This window comes from Bubalus bubalis, chromosome 1 (genome assembly GCF_019923935.1).
Source record: "Bubalus bubalis isolate 160015118507 breed Murrah chromosome 1, NDDB_SH_1, whole genome shotgun sequence".
NCBI classification, from domain to species: Eukaryota; Metazoa; Chordata; class Mammalia; order Artiodactyla; family Bovidae; genus Bubalus; species Bubalus bubalis.
The window spans coordinates 163338844-163361399 of NC_059157.1; the positions used below are offsets into that span (position 1 = coordinate 163338844).

Consider the following 22556-nt stretch of genomic DNA (forward strand, 5'->3'; position numbering starts at 1 on the left):
GCCCAATAACCACATGAAAAGTCTTAGAATGAATAGTTATTAGGTAAAACTGCGAATCATAAAACTGATGGTGTTTTCCTCTTTGTACTGGCAGCTAAAAGCTTAAATTTTATAGCAAATGAATAAAAGTTAAGTAAACTCATTCTTGTCTTTCCTTTCATTGTCTCATTTTGTTTCTGTCCTTACTCCTTTATTTAATCTGAATGAATTGTGTAAACTTTCTTAAATCCTTTCTGAAACAAGAGAGAATTTAAACTAGCTGGCTAAACAAACAGTAACCAAAAAATGAAAACAGAAACATTACCTTTTCATCAAAATTACAATCAAGTCTTCTAATTAACACGATGAAAGTGCCAGATGAATTATCTCTTACTGGCGGAGGCACTATGGGTTCACAGGCATTCTCTGGTTTTGAGTTAATCAAAAAACCCTAAAAAAAGAATTAGCAGTAAGTTTTCTGTTAAACTAAAAATAAAAAAAAAAGAATTCAACGTACTTCTATAAACACCTTTTGAATTTGCTCCCCACATTTTGCATTACGCTAGATGAATTATCTGGCAACTACAACAGTTTCTACCTGCAAACTGCTCACAACCTCAGAACTACTAAAGTAGTATTTGGTTTCCTAAGCATTTTTTAAAATTCCATTTTTACTATTAAACATAAAAAAAAATAATGGACACATAAGTCCATCACCCCAGAGACAACCACTGTTAGTATGTTGATATATTTTCCAACAATGATTCACATTTCTAAATCAAGTGAATACTTTTTAAAAAGTTAACTATTGATTTTCTTTCATCAAACAATGAAAATGCACAGCATTTCTAGGAATTTATTCTATAGAATCACTAGTCTGGGTATATAAAGGTGTATGTAGCAAGATGTTCCCTCTTACATTGCTTTTAACCAGAAATTATGCACATCAATATGGCAGCCATTTAAGAAATTATAATATATTCTTTCAGTGGAAAATAATAGAATCACTAAAAGGAATAAGATAAATCTATACATATTAAACTGAAAAGGCATTCACAAAATAACTACCAATTTAAAAAAAAAAACAGCAAGTTGCTCTCCCAAAAATACAGAATGGTTTGACATCTAAAATGTATTAATATAAAATGCTATATTAATAGTTTAAAACAGAAAAACCAAAATAATAGATATAAAACACTGAATAAACACATAAAGATATTATCAAAGTCTTCAAATTCATTTATAAGAAGTGAGTAATTTTATAACTTTATCAACAAAGGTCCGTCTAGTCAAAGCTATGGTTTTTCCAGTAGTCATGTACGGATGTGAGAGTTGGACCATAAAGAAAACTGAGCGCTGAAGAACTGATGCTTTTGAACTGTGGTATTGGAGAAGACTCTTGAGAGTCCCTTGGACTGCAAGGAGATCCAACCAGTCCATCCTAAAGGAAATCAGTCCTGAATATTCACTGGAAGGACTGATGCCGAAGCTGAAACTCCAATACTTTGGCCACCTGATGCGAAGAACTGACTCATTTGAAAAGACCCTGATGCTGCGAAAGACTGAAGGCAGGAGGAGAAGGGACAACAGAGGATTAGATAGTTGGATGGCATCACTGATGCAATGGACATGAGTTTGAGTAGGCTCCGGGCGTTGGTGACGGACAGGGAGGCCTGGCGTGCTACAGTCCATGGGGTCTCAGAGTTGGACACGACTAAGCGACTGAACTGAGTAATCAAGGCTATGATACAGTGTCTTAAAACAGTCCTGTATGGTACATGAACTGGTTGCACCAACCATCTATTCTACAGGATTTGGTAACTTCTCCTGACTTATATGAATTGCCTGGCTTGTGAGAGAATGTTTTTGCACATGTTTCAGGAATAAAATACAGCATACCTTCACTTACTCAAAGAATAACTCCCTTTCTTGACTCCATAAAGCACTTGGTTTTTACTTTGCAAGGAAACAGAACTGTGGTTATCCTCCCAACAAAGAATACTTACTTCATTCATATTAAATTTGCTCCCTGCTGCCTTTCCTGTGCCTTTCTGCACACAAACTAACTTTATGTCTTAAAACCAAATCACATACCACAGTTCTTTTCAAGACACTTATAACAGCAATTAAACTCAAGCCATGTGGCGGCAAGGGGGTATATAACTCAACTGAAGTGAAGACAATATGAACAGCTATGACCAAATTTCCTGTGAGGACAACTCCATCATGATCGCCATCTAGCGGATAACAGTGAAAGACACATCCCAATTTCAGATACGTTAAAACATGGGGTAATAAAGTGTTATCTTGGAATCAATACGGGGCTTAGAATCTTAGAATCAATGTATCAACATGGGACTTCCCTAGTGATCCATACAGTAAAGAGTCTGCCTGCAGTGCGGAAGACCCAGGCTCGATCTCTGGGTCGGGAAGATCCCCTGGAGAAGGAAATGGCAACCCACTCTGGTATCCTTGCTTGGAAAATTCCATGGACGGAGGAGCCTGGCAGGCTACAGTCCACGGTTCGCAAAGAGTTGGAAATGACTGAGCAACTTCACTTTAGAATCAATAAATGTATAGTACGTACAGGAACACAAAAAGGTCTACGAGTGGAACCAGGAAAAGGCTTTTGCTTTTTAATCATTTCTGTATTGATGAATCTGTTATGTATTATTTTGTGTATGTATTATAATGTATATATTATTATTATGTATTATTTTTAGACATAAGATAATTTATAAAACTTAAATACACATAAGCTAAAAATTAAAAAAAAATCTATTTGTATTAACAGAAACTGAAGCCTAAAAAAGAAAAAAAACAGGTTTTTGTTTTGTTTTGTTTGGGGAGGGGGGGCACATGGCTCATGGGATCTTAGTTTCCTAACCAAGGATCAAACCAGAATACCTGGCAGTGAAAGCACACACTGGGCCACCAGGGAATTCCCCAAAACAGGTCTTAAAATTATTGAATATTATTTTTCCTGTGGACTATGCTAAAAACAGTAACTTGATAAAATAGCCTACCAGTTCCTATCCCTCCCCCAGATATGTCACTTAAAACAGTGAAAATTTATTTTGTTTCATCCACAAAGTCTACAAGGCAGTGTAATGGAGTTTGCCAATTAATTTAGCAGAACTCTCTAGTCCTTTAAAGAGTGGCCAAGAAGGTGCTGCTTTATTCCAGGTCCACATGCCTCAAGTTTCCCTCTACAGCCAATTCCTTTTTATTAAAAGGATGCTTGCTCTGTGATCAAGGATCCTCCTTATCCTTATTTACTGATGGGGCAGTTTACACCAATATGTAGGAAGCCCAAGAAAACTACCAATGTCGAGGAGACTCAGAGGGGATGCCCATCTTTCTTACCATTGTTGCTGTAATTCTCTGATGATGAAACAAGGAGTCAGGACAAAAATAGTGCATTCAGACTGGCACCTCAGTATCATCAAATGTATAACAGAATAGGTTTGTGGTATATATATTTATGGATTTTTTAAAAAGCTTTTATGGCAATACATGAAGCAGAGTGCACAAAAGATGGTTTTTCAGCTTGATGAGTGTTCCCAAACTGAACATACCTGTATCAGGAAACAGGTATTAACAGCACTCCATGAGCTCCCTTCATCATCCCTGTCAGTCACTACCCGTCCCCCCAACCAATCAGCAATGTCACTACATGGACTTTGAAGAGCTTAGATCAGATTTTGCCTAATTTTATACTTAACATAAGCAGAACCAGACATACAGCAGATTCTCTTTTAGACTTCTTTCTCTCAGTACTGTATTTCTCAGACTCATTCCTGCTCTTCAGCAACCATATTGTTAAGATGTATTTGGCAGATCTTACATTTTCATTTCTCTATAGTATTACATGGTATGAATATACCAAAATGTATTCTACTGATGAGCATTCGGGTAATTTATAGTAGGCACTATTACAAACAGTGCTGTTATAAACTTTCCAGTACAAGTACTTTCATGAACACATGCGCATGATGTTTATGTACAAAGAAGAACCATAGGATATCAAGCTGGATCACAGTTTCAAGCTTTAGTAAATACCACCAAGTAATTCAGTTTTCCAAAGTGGTCTGAGTTACCATGTTTTAACTGGAATATTCAAATAACCTAAACTTAAAAATCATACTGAATATAATTTTGTTTTAACACTTTCAAAGTATTTAGAACTGTGAAACTGCAGGGTAAGTGTTATGAGAGAATTACTTTGGCTGATAAATTACACTGTTAATGAAGTAAAAAAGAGACGGATAATTTTAAAAAATGGTTTTATTTAAAAGACTGTTTCAGGCTGAAAAGCCTTAGACTTTCCTCCCTTCAGTTTGAATGGCAACCATACAATGAACAAAATTAAGAAGAGTATGTGTGTGTGCTCAGTATCTTTAGTCATGTCTAGCTCTTTGCGACCCTATGGACTGTAGTCCACCAGGTTCCTCTGTCCATGGGACTTTTCCAGGCAAGAATACTGGAGTGGGTTGCCATGCCCTCCTCCAGGGAATCTTCTTGACCTAGGTTAAGGAGAGTATATGCAATGATAATGTCAACAAAAATGCTGAAAGCAAGGGAACAGAGCATCATTCCCTTTGTAAGAATATAAAAGTAAAAGCATGAAGAAAAAAAAGTGGTGAGCTGTTTTGTTAGTGAATACCTGAGGTTATTAATAATTAACAACTGCAGTAATAGCAGGCAGTTAACATTCGTTGAGCCATGGCGCTGAGCACTGTGTGTCATGCACTATGCCCTTTAAATGCCCTAATTCATTTAATCTTTTCAATAACCCTATGAGGTAACTCCTATTGTTAGATCCCCATTGTAAAGAGGAGGAAACTGAGTCTCAAAAGAGTTAGGTAACTTGTCTAAGGTTACACAGAGCAGGCATGTAATCCCAGGAAGTCTGGCTCCGGACCCTACATTCTCAACCACTCTGCCATACCCCCACTGCTGGACAGAAAAAAAAAACAAACCAGGTGAAGAACAAAATGGGCAATAAGAAGAGAAAGGCACATTTACAAAAATGAACAAATCGTTCATCTAAAAGGCAGTTAAGGTTGATTCCAAAATTTAATACAACCATTTCAAATGATAAAGATGTCAATAGAACCTGTCATAACTTTTACATTCAAACACAGACAAAAAGAGTCACACTGATCAATCAGACTTTATCAGCTAACATTTTCCTAATGTGTGACAGATTAATTTGTTTCTAGGATGTTAAAAAGATCCACTGCCATTTTCTCTAATGCTTTGTTAGACCATTCTTCTAAAATCTACCAGTAACTTTCACATACAAGGTACATTTAATTCCCTTTTCACAAATTGCTGGAGATTACTCTCCTCTTAGGCAGTAAAACACCCCTTAACCATTACTCATTAAGTTCAATAAGATAAAACAAAATAAAAACAACATGAAGTACAAATGCACAGATCAGAGATAATTATTCTATGTGAGGCAGTAACAGAAAAGGTGATGTTTGACTTGGTTCTTAAACTTTACTATAGTTCAGTCTGGTGCCCAAACCTAATATACTACTATAAGTGATCTGACCAATACAACAACAGACAGGAAATATCACACTAAATTTAACCTTTTCTAGATACTATATGTCAATTGATGTGCCATAAAACCAAATTAGGTTTCTGACAAACACATTACAGTCCTTTCAACAAAATTTTGACATGCTGCTACTAAGCTATATTTCTTCTCTTTTCAGAACCTATCTTTTAAGACTTAAGGGCAGATTTAATTCTAGTATCAAATTTAATTCTTAAAAATAACAACATAATATATAAAAATGTAAAGACTGTTGCCTTGAGTTTTACTTAACATAGAAGTAGTTATTTGTCAGGATTTTGATTTTGTAACTCTCAAGCTCTATGAGGAAAAGTCACCTGGTACATGCTTCTCATTCAGCATGCAGAGATATTGCTTCACTCAGGGGGTGTATTTTGACATTTTAGAAAACAAAATCACTGCACCCTCTGGTGGACAATGCTTTTTAGTTAGTAATAGGCTGCATACTATTTCACCAGAATACCCACTCATACCATTATCATTCTTAAGAAAAATTAAAAATTGTCACTTCAGTCTGAACAAACAGGGGTTTACATGGTGGAGTTAGTGGTAAACAATCCACTTGCCAATGCAGGAGACATACTGAGACACAGGTTTGATCCCTAGGTCAGGAAGATCCCCTGGAGGAGGACACGGCAATCGCTTAAGTATTCTCGCCTGGAGAACCTCCATGGACAGAGAAGCCTTGCTGGCTGTAGTCCACAGAGTCACAGACTTGGACATGACGGAAGTGACTTTAGTACACATACGGTGAATCAACAAAGTGGAAAATTAAAAGCTCAAAAGACTGGTACACTTGTAGGACTTGATATATCCAACAAGGTGGTTTCTTTAAAACTGAGGAATTTTAAGTGAATTGAGCTTACACTGTAATTATATGTCCTTTAGGACAGTCTTCTATATTGCCATATAATCAATACACATCAGTAAGGAATATTTATTCATATTTTATAGTCCGTAGTACTTGGCAAATCCTCTAAGAACATAAAAGCTTTAAATGTGTTAATCAATTACACAGTTCTTAACAAAATCTTTGATAACAAAAAGTTCAGAAACAAATACAGAAAGTAAATCTGTGAAAACTTAAAAGACAGCAAAGAAATTCTCCTTCAGTTTTACAAACCAAAGTGAATCCTGAGTAATATGTCATCATAACTGTTTACAATTTGTCATTATCACAAGTCAGTCATGTGCTCAGTATCTAAGTCATGTCCGACTCTTTACAACCCTATGGGCTGTGGCCTGCCAAGCTCCTCTTTCTATGGGATTTCCCACACAAGAATACTGGAGTGGGTAGTCATTTCCTTCTACAATAACTCAGTTATAGTTGAGCACAATCTAGTTAACTAAAGTTGAATATAATCTGGTTATCAGGCTGATTAAGGGGGTCAGAACTTAAAATTACTGATAGCAATGGTCAGATTCTAACTACTGAAATTGTCTCAGTATACAGTATTCAAAGAGAATGGTGAATAGCAGGAAGGGGTGGTGCAGGTACACAGATAAAATTAAGGAGAACAATACAAAATAATAAGTGTTGGTATTGGTATTGGATTTTTGGTTAACTTCAAAGATGATGATCACCGATTTCTTTATTAAATTAAATAAAAAATACAGTTAAGTATGGGAAAAAATAAATTATTTCACCATGGCAAACTCTAATTTAAAGAAGCTTGATACTATCAATCTCTCCAAAGTGGTCAGAAGTTCATATACCAGCCATACACAAGAATACTTGGTTTCCCATTTCCTTGTCAGCCATTGATAAGACTTTTTTTTTCCCCACTGATTTGATGACTGTGAAACAACCTTTAATTATACTGTACGCAAGGAGATAATTTTAAGGCTACTCAGTGTAACACTATAATAGCTAAAAACGGGAATCTTACATATCTACCAACAAAAGAATAAAAAAATAAATTATAGCATAGTCATAAAATGAAGTACTATTCTTTGAAATGAATTAAGACTATATAATAACATGAATTTCAAATACATTGTAGGATGAAAAAGGCAAGTTTAAAAGCCTCATGAAACATATAAAAGCACGCACAACAGTGTTTATAAGGTAACATGTTTTATGACATTAAATGGGAAATATAAATTTCAGGGTAATTATTATCTATGAGAGGGAAGATAAGGGAACCTAATTGGGAGCATAGAAAGAATGTTTCAGTGGTATTGGTAACACTTTATTTCTTCTTTAAAAAATGGTAAACTATTCGCATCTAAGTAGTAGGTATATTGGATATTCTGTTGTTTCCCTACTCTGTTTCCAATATTTCATAATTTTTAAAATTAAGAGCAACCTAAATGTATTATGACACAAGGGATTGGTACATTATGGTATAATTCCAGTACTGCAATAAATTACAGAATTTCTAGTGATGCTATGAATACATATATTTTTACATGAAAAGATACCCATGATATTGGGTATGTTATGATATTGCCAAATTTTAAGAAGTTGCAAAGTAATATATACAAATGGATGATTTTCAAATTCTTCTTTTCACATCCTACATCATCTTAATTTGTATAGTGACCATATATTAACTCTTATAACCAGAAAAATAGGTTTTCATGGGCAAAGGAATAAAAAAGTACTTTTTAGGTAATTACCAATTTTTACCATATCAAATTGATAAAGCCAGCAAGAAAATCTAATGAAAACTACTAAGTGAACGACAACAGAAATGCCCAGCAGTGAAGCAGGGATGCATGTAGGCTGACTACGTTGATTTACAGTATCAGAACCTAAGCCTCCTTTCACTTCCAAGGTGGCAAGAGAACAAACAGGACAATGCGAGTGGGTCCAAGGATGGTGGAAGAGACGAGGGCCCAAACTGTGGAACAAGGGAAAGGAACCAAGGTTAGATTTTAGGAATTCCACATAAGATGGGTGAGATGCCATGGATTTTCTCATGCACTCTTTTCAGGCCCTCCCTTTTATGCTCTCTCCCAGCTGCCCCACATCTAAGTGATAAGCTACCATAATGAAATAATTCTTCATTATTTTCTATCTCTAACGAGATTCTATATTCCTTGATTCAGTAATACATGAATAAGCAATCATCACCTTTGAAATTAACAGGTAAAGGCTTATTTTATATGTTCAAAAGTCACTGAAGAAGCATTCTTTGAATATGATCAAAGTCTGTACAATTGAAAATGCCTTTGTATTTTAGAATTCTCCTTTTATGTATAGCCAGGTGGTTTTATTCCTTATTTTGATGGCCCTAATTCCTTATTTTTCCTTCAAATAGGAAACTCTGACCTCTGTTTTAGCCAACAAATTGAAGGTGACATTGCAACTGTTCATAGTTCTTAGGAGAGAGGCAGCCATGCACATTCAGCCTTAACCAAGACTTCTTCCTATCACAAAACTGTCAAGTGTCTGGGAAGAAAAACACAGCAGCAGTCCTGAATCTGTCTTGAGTATCTGCTGCAAAGGAAGCAAAGGAAGTCTCAGAAACAACCACACATTTCCTTGCAATATTTGCATTTTCCTTCACAGCAAAAAAACAAAAAACAAAAAACACCCACTCTTTTCTAACCTCATCTTTACATTAAACAAAATGATTTCTTATAAAATAATCCTAAAATTTAACTAGTAAATTTATTTTCAAAGAATAGTATAGTTTGTGAAAAATTAACTGGTAATGATGCTATAAGGCACTAATTTAAGAATAAAGATCAGAAAAAAAAAAAACTAATTGTAAGAGGAAATCCTTTTATTTGTACCTTTGTCTGTCTATGTATGAGGAAAGGCAGTCAAGGACGAATCTGCCTGCCAACATTTTTATCCTCTCTGTCTTCTCATTCACATGAAGAACTTAGGCTGGTATCAGGTTACAAAAACACTGTATACAAACATCATGGTACCAGATTTCCCTGGTGGTCCAGTGACTGAGACTCTGTGCTCCCAGTGCTGGGGGCCCTGGTTCGATTCCTGGCTAGGGCACTAGATCCCACATACTTTAACTAAGAGTTTATCTCTCTCAACTAAGACCTCATGCAGCCAAATAAATAAATATATGTCAAAAAAAAACAAACAAAAAACGATCATGGTAAATCCAGCCCAAAAGGCGTTTTGCTGAAAACAAGATTTGCCATTGACAGGAATACTCAGTTCAGTTCAGTTCAGTCACTCAGTCGAGTCTGACTCTTTGCCACCCCATGAACCGCAGGACTCCAGGCCTCCCTGTTCATCACCAACTCCCAGAATTCACTCAAACTCACATCCATTGAGTCGGTGATGCCATCTAGCCATCTCATCCTCTGTCGTCCCCTTCTCCTCCTGCCCCCAATCCCTCCCAGCGTCAGTCTTTTCCAATGAGTCAACTCTTTGCATGAGGTGGCCAAAGTACTGGAGCTTCAGCTTTAGCATCATTCCCTCCAAAGAGCACCCAGGGCTGATCTCCTTCAGAATGGACTGGTTGGATCTCCGGAAACCCCAAATACTAGGCTTACTTTTCAGAGATAATCTTGATTTGAATTTTTAATAATCATTATTGTTCCCTCTACTTGTCAAGGCACTTCTTAAAAGCAAAGAAACAAGAAACCTAGAAAAGTTTGATCCCTCTGAGACTGGCCTTTGGTGTATAACTGAATTATTCCAATGATACTGATAATATACAGAGAATCTAATCAGAAACTCTGCTAGCATTACTAATCTACATGATAAAATCTTGACTATGCAATAATGATGCTTCAGTAGTTGGGTATTCTTTCAAAAAGGTAAAAATAGGGGCCTATTTTACACTATACAATAAAATAATCCTGGGCAGATTAAAGACCTCCCAAGCATGGAGTGAAGGGCATGGGAAAAATTTACAAATTTTGCAGTAAACAGAGAAAAATATTTCAAGACCTCAGGGTAGGGAAGGATTACTTAAGATACAGAAAACTCAAAACATCAAAAAAGATGTCTACATTAATTTAAACTTAGGCATAATTTTAAAAGACAATTTTAAGTTAAAAAGCACAAAGAAGAAAATATTTATAAGGCAACGTAACTAAAAGATTAAGAAAGCTGAGCGCCGAAGAATTGATGCTTTTGAACTGAGGTGTTGGAGAAGACACTTGAGAGTCCTGTGGACTGCAAGGAGATCCAACCAGTCCATTCTAAAGGAGATCAGCCCTGGGATTTCTTTGGAAGGAATGATGCTAAAGCTGAAACTCCAGTACTTTGGCCACCTCATGCGAAGAGTTGACTCATTGGAAAAGACTCTGATGCTGGGAGGGATTGGGGGCAGGAGGAGAAGGGGATGACAGAGGATGAGATGGTTGGACAGCATCACCAACTCAATGGACATGAGTTTGAGCAAGCTTTGGGAGTTGGTGATGGACAGGGAAGCCTGGAGTGCTGCAGTCCATAGGGTCGCAAAGAGTCGGATACAACTGAGCGACTGGACTAAACTGAACTAAAAGATTAATGTCTGGACTCCTAAAAGTCAATAAAAATAAAAAATTTACAAACCAATACAAAAATGGGTTAAAAAACAGACAAACTAAAAGCCTGCTTGACCAATAATGCTATATCTCACTAATAATTATATAATGCTACATGCAGGTAGACGTAAGAGATGTGGGTTCAATCCCTGGGTCGGGAAGACCTTCAAGAGGAGGGCATGGCGACCCACTCCAGTATTCTTGCCTGGAGAATCCATAGACAGAGGAACCTAGTGGGCTACAGTCCATAGGGTCACAAAGAGTCAGACATGACTGAAGTAACTTAGCACACATACACGCACATCTCACTAATGCTTGCTATCACTAATTATTCAAGAAATCCCATGTAAAAGCAGTAAGATAGCACTTCATACCCCATCAAGTTGGAAATCCTTTAATTCTGATAATAAGTCTTGGCAAGAATATGGCAAAAGAGTAACGCTTACTTGTAAGTTTTTATTTTAGTGAGGCAGGAGAGAGAATGGAATTACAACATCAAACTGAGAGGTTAAAGACTTTCTGCAGTGTCTAGGAACTTCTTGTGAGAATCTAACTCTGGACAATGAACACACCATACAATATGTCATTGTCAGGTCTCTCATAATGTATTCAGACTTAAAGGAACATACTGATGTCATACATCTTCCTTTTGGATCTGAGGCACAGCCAATAAGGTCTCAAAAAAAAAAAGGTTTTCTGTTAAAGGTACTGGCTAAAACAGCCAATTAAAATATGTAACCAAAAACAAAAGTTTCCCCCAGGTAAAAATATCAAATCTTTCTTTTAAAACTTCAACAACACTAACAAGACATATTTTAATTCTTGTAAGATTCACATTTTTACATTAAAGCTAAAATTTTCTTTTGTCCCTATTAGCTTAATTGGTGCATATGTAAATTGAATCAAACAATTTCAATTGATATGTTATATCATACATATCTAAGCTTTTATAAATGGTGGAATTCAGTGATACTATTATAAAATCTACAGAATTTTTTACTATATTTTATACTAATATTTTATACTATTATAAAATATACAGATTCTATCTACAGAACATAAGCCTACAAAAACTATCCCAACCAAACACTCTGGACAAAGCTCAAAAGTAATAATATTTCTCAGCTATGTCTCTTAATGCTATAACCATACAATACTTTTAAATTAACTTGGTTATATTTTTAACACATCTGTTTAATCAGTTTTATAGACATTACACTACTGTGAGCCATGTCCACTTTATCGTCAAGTCCTCCTTGTAAACAATAAGAAGTAGGCTAGCATTTGTGAATTCTGATTCTGGGCAATGGCAAGCCAGTCATGCAACTATAAAAGCTATCCATAATGATCCAACAATTTGCAATTTGTTAGAATACTCTCTTTACTATCACTGTATTTCACCTATTGGGCTTGCCCTATAATTACAGGGTAAAAGCAGGCAGATATTTAACACTATTTTTTTTTCCCCAGGCAATGAATAAACACAGTTGTCAAAATACCTTTTAAACGTAAACTAAATGTACAATGAGCTTCCCCGGTGGTTCAGTGGTAAACAATCCACCTGCTAAAGCAGGAGACTCTGGTTCAGCCCCTAGGTCTGGAAGATCCCCTGGAGAAGAAAATGGCAACCCACTCCAATATTCTTGTCTAGGAAATCCCATGCACAGAGGAGCCTGGAAGGCTATGATCCATGGGGTCGCAAAGAGTCGGACATAACTTTTTGACTAAACAACAAAATTTACAATAGCACAGAAGAGCTACAATAAGACTATGGTTATCAGGAGTTAATGAAACTCTTTAAAACAAGCTTACTAAGCAGAAAGGTTCTTCAGTGAAAAGAGATGGTTGGACTCTTTATGCTGAATGGAAGAAAGGCTGCCAACTCAAAATCACTGATAATCAGAGAAATACAAATTAAAACAAGATAATTCTTTTGCCCATCACATTGGCAAAAGTTTAAAAGACTGATAATATCCAGGATTGGCAAGGGTGTGGGAAAATGGATATTCTCATACCCATCAGTACAGCTTTTTAGAAAAGTAATTTAGTGCATCTAAGAAAATTTTATATATAAATACCCATGCACTCATTTATTACACGTCCAAACCTCTATCTTAGCAAAATAACTGGCTTAGATAAGAAACCAAAATATCTGAATATTTATTAATAGAATATGACTAATAAACGGTGGTCATTCATGTTACAGAATACCAAGCAAGGCTGCGCAAAGATCTCTAAGACATAATGCTAATATGGGGAGGTGGGGGAATCAAATGTGAATACTATAGTGGATACCTTTCTTTCATAGTGCCCATATTTTTTGAAACCACTGTTCCCACACTATGATCCTACCTTCCCAAAGTAGACCAAAACAACAAAAATAACAATAACAACAACTATATTATCCAGCCTCCCTCACAGCCAGGTATTTCGCTAAAGTATTAATATATAGCTAGTAACTGTGTGATCTCAGTTCAGTTGCTCAGTTGGGTCCAACTCTTTGTGACCCCATGAACTGCAACACGCTAGGCTTTCCTGTCCATCACCAACTCCCGGAGCTTGCTCAAACTCATGTCCATTGAATTGGTGATGCCATCCAACCATCTCATCCTCTGTCGTCCCCTTCTCCTTCTGCCTTCAATCTTTTCCACCATCACGGTCTTTTCTAACAAGTCAGTTCTTCGCATTAGGTGGACAAAGTATTGGAGTTTCAGCTTCAGCATCAGTCCTTCCAGTGAATATTTGGGACTGATTTCCTTGAATATCTGGTTTGATATTCAAACCTGGTTTGAATTTCCTGCAATTCAAAAGCATCAATTCTTCAGCACTCAGGTTTCTTTATGGTCCGACTCTCACATCCATACACAACTACTGGAAAAACCATAGCTTTGACTAGACGGACCTTCGTCGGCAAAGTAATGCCTCTGCTTTTTAATATGCTGTCTAAGTTTGTCATGGGCTTCCCTGGTGGCTCAGACGTTAAAGCGTCTGCATAGCTTTTCTAGACTGTGTGGTCTAGAGTCTGTCAATTAGAAAAATCCAGGTGATAGATTTGAGGAAACAGTTTGGCAAAGGGTATCTCTTTGACCAGCTTGAGTAGACATAGAAGCAGATTGTTTTAAGACCACAGAAGCTTCTTGGTCAGAGACAAGGGTCTGTGCTTTTCTCTGGCGGTCAGTGGCTGCCATCAATCTTTTATCATGGCAGTTCTACGAGGCACTTCTGGGTTTTATTGCTGAAACAGTCTGGAAACTGCTTCTCCAGGCTACGATACTCTCAACATCTCTATCCCTTCATAAATTCCTTTCTGGATAAATTAGCTAGAATGGGTTTCATTATAAAAATTAAGAAACCTTTCATATACATAATGATAACCACTTATGAACTTTACAAGTTCATAAATGTATGAACTAAAAAACACTACATATTTAGAAAAGGATCTGAAGACTGTGAGAGCACATAACAACCTGATAATGAACTCTAAAGAAGAAATATGTATAGGTGAGGAAGAGGGTACAGCAAAGCTTTTTCCTTTTTCCCTCTACATACCTCTTTTCTGTTTAAATATTTTTACAAAAATAAATAAATAAATAAATAAATATTTTTACAATGACAAACAGTTGTATAATACTAGGATTTTTTAATAATTTAAAATCTTTGAAAAACTTAAAAACTGGTACATCCTACCCAGAGATGCCTGGTATCCTAGTTGAGAATAACATTTTTATGGCACTTAAGTACGGAATTTTAAAAAATTAGAACAAACTGAAAACATTCTGTGGTACATATATACACAATTTCATGTATTCTCACTTACATAACATAAAAACCTTATATTAGAGCACAGAAAGATTTTTTTAAGCATGACTCCAGAGGTAGAAGAGAAAGATAATAATATGCAACTATAATACACAAATATAACTTCTGAAACTTTAAAGTTAAAAGATGAAGGACAACGATCTGAGGCATATAAGGCAAATAACAGATTAATACTTTCAATATATATTCTTACATAGCAATACGAATGGACATTTTAATTTAAAAATGGGCAAAGTGCATTAGCAAAAATTGGACAAGCTAAATATCCACAGTAAAAAAATTAAACAAAATTATTCAAAAATCCATAGTATTTCATGATATTGCAAAACCATGCAGTCACAGCAAACTAAAAGGCAGATCCTTGTCTATTAGCATGAAAAGATGTTCTAGTTTACAATTAATTAAAAACGGCAGGTAACCAAGTGACATATTTCTATTAGTATTAAACATAGGTTCATTATATGTACATAAATATATATGCACAAATATTCGTACATATATCTCAACAAACACATAGCACATAGAAGAACAGATCTGAAATAGCAAATGCCAAATGCTAATAGCAGCTAGTTCAGAATAATAAAATACAATCACAAGTAATTTTCACTTTCTTTTTCATACCTTGTCAATAGTCTGAGCCCTTTATGAATGAATACATATAGGTTTTATAAGTAACAGTAAGAAATATTTTCATTCTTTAAACAAAGAGCAATAAAGATAACTTTATTAAATATCCTGTAATTTTAATCATATATTACTATTTTCTTACCTTTAAACCTTCAGCTGGAAGTCTATAACCAAACCTTGCTGGAAGGTCATCAAATGTCTGAGATGCATTTTCAAAATTATACTAAATATAAAATTAAAAACAATCAGGTTACAACCAATGTACACATAACATTAAAAACAAAAAGTTTGTTAAATTATTTAAATTGTCATTTCCACGATTCTGATTTACTATCACAGCTTATCACAATTCAACTTTGTAAACGCATATCCACTAAGAAAGGAATATATTGATAAAATTTACTCCACATACAACTGTTTCAATTGGATTCTGATTTCATGTAATTATTATTAAACAGAAGCAATAATTCTGTTAACATTTAACTACCTACTGTTTTCCTCACTTTTTCCCCATAGACAATTCCCTAGCAAGGAATTTTTTAGACAGATTATTTTCCAGCAAGAATTCCATTTTATTTTCTCTATATTATAAGGGTCTAGATATAAAGCAAGAGATTTACTGGATTTCTGGATCTAGCTTTGAAAGATGCCTTTTCCCCAGAGAAAGGAGTATCAAACCATCCTTTTAAGACTGCCATTTTTTACGTAATCTGAACACTTTTGTCCAGGACTGAAAATGAAAGATCTAAACTCAATGAAATACATACACACAGAAAGCTGAAGGTATTCAATCTCTTTAATAACTACCCCCCCATTCCTTATAGATACAGATTCCTATTCTACAGTATTTCAGTCCTCCACCAAAACAGAACAAAACAAGGATCTGCTATACTTTTATAATGAAAGATAACAGTAATGATAATTGTAAAGTGAGCTTACTGTATTATTTAAGATGTTGTGTTCAATGTGCTTTAAGGAAAACAAAAGAAACAAGGAAGACATGAAACTAAACAAAAATGGTAAATAAGTAACTTTTGAAACATAGGTGAAATTTAAACAGTGAAACAAAAGTTAAGGTAGCTGTCAGTAAACTGTAGGCCAGAGACAGAAAAAAGTGAACACAGTCAGTTTGAATATAGATTAAAAGGATGGAACAAAGCAAGAGTGCTATGTATAGACAGCGCAAGACAGAAGGATGATGCAAATCTTAAATATTCACAACATGGATTAGATCACACATCCAGATTGCTGTCCTTAAATCAAACACCCACTGGGGATCCTCATTCTAGCCTCATGTGTCATTTGCCAGAGACAGGTGGATCAACAGCTCTGCAGGTTAACAGCAAATTACAGCTGCGTTCAGATGTAAATACCTCAGGTCTCTCCAACAGAGCAAGCAAACACTGGATCCAGACACTTTCCATCTGTTAAGTCCCCTTGTTCATCCTCAACTATACTGTAAACATACTGTCACCAGGGAAAGTGGATGCAGCATACAGACTTGTTATTGTTCAGTCGCTAAGTGGTGTCAGATGCTTTGTGATCCCACGGCCTGCAACCCATCAGGCTCCTTCTGTCCATGGGACTTCCCAGGAAAGAATACTGGAATGGGTTGCCATTTCCTTCTCGATGGGATCTTCCCAACCCAGGGATCAAACCCTTGTCCCCTGCATTAGCAGGTGGATTGTTTACCACTGAGTTATCAGGGAAGCCCAGCATAGAGACTGGACAAACTAATATCAGAAAACACAGGATTCGGGTAGTGTGACTCTTCACCCTATCCTGTGTATTAACATACCCATCTTTTATCTATGCTTCTCACTGTATGTTTGTAATAAATTCAATAAATTGTAACTCAACTATCCAAATTTGATCACTGAACCTATTTATTCTGTTACCTCTGGGATAATCAGCCTGGAAGTATACTTGAAAGCCAGCAATGCTTCAGAGTAAATTCTTATTTTAAAAACAATTCATATTTGCAGAGTGCTTTATGGTTTACATATGGAGAAGGAAATGGCAACCCACTCCAATACTCTTGCCTGCAAAGTACCATGGACCAAGGAGCCTGACAGGCTACAGTCCATGAGGCTGCAAAGAGTCGGACACGACTGAGTGACTTCCCTTTATGGTTTACAAAGTGCTTTAGTCAACAAAGTGCTTTTACCTCCATTATCACAATGTATCATTTAATCTCTTAATTAAAACATCCTTCTTTAATTGATTTGATTAAATTTTGATCAGCTTTGAGCTTGAAACAGCCATTTAACTCCTCCAAGGCCAAACACACTTGGCCTCTATTTAAGGAAACAGATCTAGATCAACACAAAGAAAAAGGTAGATGTGTACAGGCAGTACTTTTTCTAAAGTGTACTTTTAAGATTAGGAAATGAAAAACCTACAGCTGTGCTCAAGTACTCTTTTATAACTTCCTATTACTGAGGAGTTTCATGCTTTTGGCTAGAATTTCAGAAATAAAATATCTAGCTTGAACTATAGTACTTGTAATACTGGGACTTGGAATCCAAGTTTTGTTAGTGAGTGAGAGTCATTTTGAAATTGCTTTGCCTTTCCTCAGGAAAGCAAATGTTACTTTGCTTACACTGCTTTTTACAATCACATTGTTAAAAAAAAAAAAAAAAAAGTTTCTATCATGAACAAGACAAACAGAAAAATCTTTAGTACAAAAGTGCTTTACTTTTTTAGTACAGTGGGGAGCAAGGGGGCCACTACTGCTCATGAAATTAAAACACACTCACTGTTAAAATAGAAATAAAATTATTCCTCTCTGGAATCTCAGGCTCAATGATTACTGTGCTTTAGTTTTAATCTACTTATTTTGAAAAAGTCTCTTCCTAACTAGTTCTCCTTGACAGCAGCCCTAACAGAAATTCAATTCAATTCTGTTGTTCACTCGCCAAGTTGTGTCTGACTCTTTGTGACCCCATGGACTGCAGCATGCAAGGCTCCTCTGTCCTCCACCATCTCCCAGAGTTGCTCAAATTCATATCCATTGAGTCGGTGATGCTATCTAACCACCTCATCCTCTGCTACTCCTTTCTCCTTTTGCTTTCAATCTTTCCCAGCATCAGTGTATTTTAATTCAATTTAAAAAGCAACAAATGGCTAACAATTATGGAACATTTAAGACATCCTGCTAAACATTTATTCAGGTATTCACTTATTTAATCTTTAGGACAATACTATAAAGTCATCTATTATTATCATCAGTCTAATTTTACAGACTGACTATAGAATAAAATACCCTGCTTGAAAATAACTTGCTCTCGTAAATAAGAAGAACCAGGATTCTAATCCAGGCAGTCTGGCCTCAGATCCCTGGCTTTTAACCCACTGCCCTATACTGTCTCTTCTCCAATCTCATTTTCATAAGTAAAGTGAAATTTAAGAGATGTTATATCACTTGTCCAAGGACATGGAGTCACAGAGTGGTAGAAGTGGAATTCAGCCCAGACTGTAATTCCATCGCTGGAGCTCTGAACTTACCTTTCTGGAGGATCCAATCCATCCACTTTACAAAGCACTAGGGGCTTCTCTCCCAACTCTGCCCATTGACCCCCGGACACCTACCAAGCAATGAAATGTCTCTAACAAATCTCTACAACAGAATCAAAGGGCAGATTGGAAATAAACAAAATTGGGTTGTTTGACTCTCTGAAATACAGAAGATGAATACTACTTCTCAACAAGATCATGGTCCAGCTTGAAGCTAACTAGTCACTGTAGCCTACAGACCTCGGAACATTCAACATTTATCTGGTTGTCTCTAAAGTATAAGGTCCCTGCCAATTCTAAAGCTCCATGTTTCTAGATATAAACTTACATAATTAATAACTTCATATTTCCTTTTGGGTTAAAGAAAAGAGAAAAGAGATAGATGAAAAGAGAATGAATTGCTAGTAAAAATAACAATAATCTAGAGTTCCAAGGAATAAATGCTATTAAAAAATATATAAAAGAAGGAAATCTCCAAGGAAAAAACTATTAATCAACTCAAATATTTAGTGAACTCCTACTGTGTGACTCTTACCAGGTACCAGAAACATAAAGTTTAGTAGGACAGAGTCCTGTCTTCCACATACCCATGACCTGGGGCACTTACTGACCAGTCAGCGATACACGATACAGTAGCATCTCCATATCCTGTGTGTGTGTCAGTCTCAGTCGTGTCCAGCTCTTTGAGACCCTTTGAACTGTAGCCTGCCAGGCTCCTCTGTCTATGGGATTTTTTAGGCAGGATTTCTGGAGTGGGTTGCCATTTCCTCCTCCTGAGGACCTTCCTGACCTTGGCTTGAACCCGCGTCTCCTCTGTCTCCTGCACTGCAGGCAGATTCTTTACCCACTGAGCCATGAGGGAAGCCCCCCATATCCTCTCAGAACTCACCAACTAGTTGGACAAAACTGTTGCCAGCAAATTAACAGTCAAGTGGGAGAGTTTAACTGCCAAAAACAAAATCATCTGGCATACAAACAGCATGACTTAACACTGACTATAGCTTTTCAAAAGCAACATTCTAATACCTGTCCAAAATGGAGCCAGAATCAATCTGATTTCCAACTTACTTAAATTTTATTATTACAGATACAGATTACAGTGATGTTCTTATTCAATTAAAAGAAAGAGCTAATGTTTTCAACCTTTTAACTCACTTCCTCTGAATGACTGTGTTACCACATCTGGTTCCTCTGCCTCAATTTTTGGTTCCCCTTTTTTCCTAGACACATAACCCCACAACTGACTCCCCACCAGCTATCTCTGCATTCCTGTCAGCCTCTACCGTTAATGTCAATATAAAGACCAGATTTAAGTAGCTCTCATGCTGAACAGTTCCTTCACAAGAAGACAGCAACATACATTCCACACTAACCTGCCTGAGGCACAGGCAGCACTGCTGGCAAGGACTGCTTGTTCTTCTCTCTCTAATATTTTGCGCTGCATCTAAATTAAAAAATACTATTTAAGGGACTTCTCTGGTTGTCCAGCGGTTAAGAATCCGTGCTTCCAATGCAGGGGGCACAGGTTCCATCCCTGGTTGCGAAACTAGATCCCATATACTGCAATGAAAGCTCCCTCCCACACACGGCAACTAAGACTTGGCACAGCTAAATAAAAAAATAAATACATATTTTTACATACAACTTAAACAGTAACATAAGACCAAGGGAGTGACTGAAAGATGATGAGAATGATAATTCTAATGAAGATAAAAAGATAAAACATTTACTATGTGTAGATACTATTCTAAACAGTTTATTTAATCATTATAACACTCCAGTTAAAAGATTAAAAATGGAGGCATTTAGAATGACCAAGTATTTTGATCCATATCACATAGCCAGTCATATTCCCAGAGCAATCCACTGAAAATCATTTAACCTTTCACACAGCTGAACCATAGAATAGGTGAACAATTCACTTCAGGTTAAGAAAAAAAAAAAAAGAATCTGCCTACAATGCAGGAGACCCCAGTTCGAGCCCTGGGTTGAGAAGATCCCCTGGCAATCCACTCCAGTATTCTTTCCTGGAGAATCCCATGGACTGAGGAACCTGGTGGGCTACAGCCCATAGGGTCACAAAGAGTCGGACACCACTGAGCAATTAACACTTCTACCTCAGGTGAAAAAGAAAGAAAGAAAGACAAGGAGTGGCAGATGTCAGAAAAACAGAGGGGAAAAAAGGTATGGAAACCAGCCTGGCTCTCTAAAGTTCTGCAGTGATTCTAGGCCCTTCCACAAGTGCCACAGTATGAAGAAGCATGGCTGAGGACCACAATAAAGTTTGGTCAGCAACAACTTTGGCCCTTCTCTTTCTTACCTAATATTAATAAGCAAACTGCTTGTGCCCAGAAAGAAAAACCAATAAATCCTTAGCATAGTACCAAGAGTATAGGTGTATCCACACAAACATATCACATGTACAGATACAGTTAATTCTTCTTTTTCTAGCTTCACAGAAATGAGAAATAATAAGTATATACACTCCCTAGTACAGAGGACAGTGAGACAGTAGCTCAGAAAGAACTAAAAGATTTTGATGAGCAGCCTTCTTCTCTAAAAATTTTTCTACCCACCATCAAAGACAAAATCATTAGGCTTCTCCTCTGGACTCATTAACATTAAGTTAAAAACATTTATGGCCATTTGTACAATTTTTTAAAATATCACTATCAAAGTCATTACAGATACACTAGTGAGCAAGAAAAAACAGCAAGATTCTATGTAAACACATAGCATGTAAATCAATGTGGACACCAGCACTCAAAAAGAGTGCAAACACTCTCACAAGCAACATTTATCAGGTACTTATTGTACATGAGATCTTATGTTAGAGATCAACCAACTAAAAAATGAGCACTTACACTTGCAAGTAACAAATATGTGTATGAACTTACATGTTTGTAGGTAAACACTTTGTAAGATTTCATTATTTCATTATTCACTCTATCATTTAGAACTTAAAAAAAAAAACTTTCTTTAAGGGATGTTTTTAGACATGAATAAATTTTACTGTTTAAATTTACTTACTGCTAAAATGTCGGCTTCTACAGGCAGGAGGTTTAGGAATGCAAAGAGCTGGACAGTCAAGATGGTATAGACTTGTGTGGCCGACAGCATGAGCATCCCTATGGAGAGCAGCATCTCGCTGTAAAATCACCTATAAGAGAAGCAGAGGAGCAACAGTAAGTTCTGGGGCTTTGTCTCTGAAAATAAGTTATATGATAGATTCATTCCCAATGCCCAAAAATACCTTTTAAATTATAAACATGGATTAACATTAAAATGAAACTAGTATTTCAAAAGCGTAACTGTTTACACAGATGTGGACATTTAAGTAAACACTCAGTTTTAATACCTACTTAACTCATGGAGAGGAAGTTCTGTTTTAGCTACATAATAAAGACCCTCCCGCAGTTCTCGGTTTATAGTGTGTATTGGTTGCTCAGTCGTTTCTGACTTTATGTGACCCTAGCCCACCAGGCTCCTCTGTCGGTGGGATTTCCCAGGCAAGAATACTGGAGTGGGTACAGTACAGCTTGTCTACTAACTCAATTGTGGGAGAAACTAG

The 22556-nt window shown here is 36.3% G+C and overlaps 1 protein-coding gene across 3 annotated transcripts in view; it reads right to left on the bottom strand.

Moving 5' to 3' along the window:
• The window catches only part of RNF13 (ring finger protein 13), a 130187-nt gene that overhangs the window by 82780 nt on the left and 24851 nt on the right, over positions 1-22556 (bottom strand). For 2 of the 3 annotated variants that reach the window (XM_025290008.3, XM_006063113.4), the window contains exons 2-4: positions 22016-22145; positions 15612-15692; positions 305-430 (exon numbers count right to left, since the gene is read on the bottom strand). In XM_025290008.3, the coding sequence (XP_025145793.1) occupies positions 305-430; positions 15612-15692; positions 22016-22129 (321 nt within the window). In that variant the 5' untranslated portion in view covers positions 22130-22145. Of the gene's footprint in view, positions 1-304; positions 431-15611; positions 15693-22015; positions 22146-22556 lie in introns of those variants that run through there. The other variant, XM_044946073.2, reaches the window with a different exon arrangement.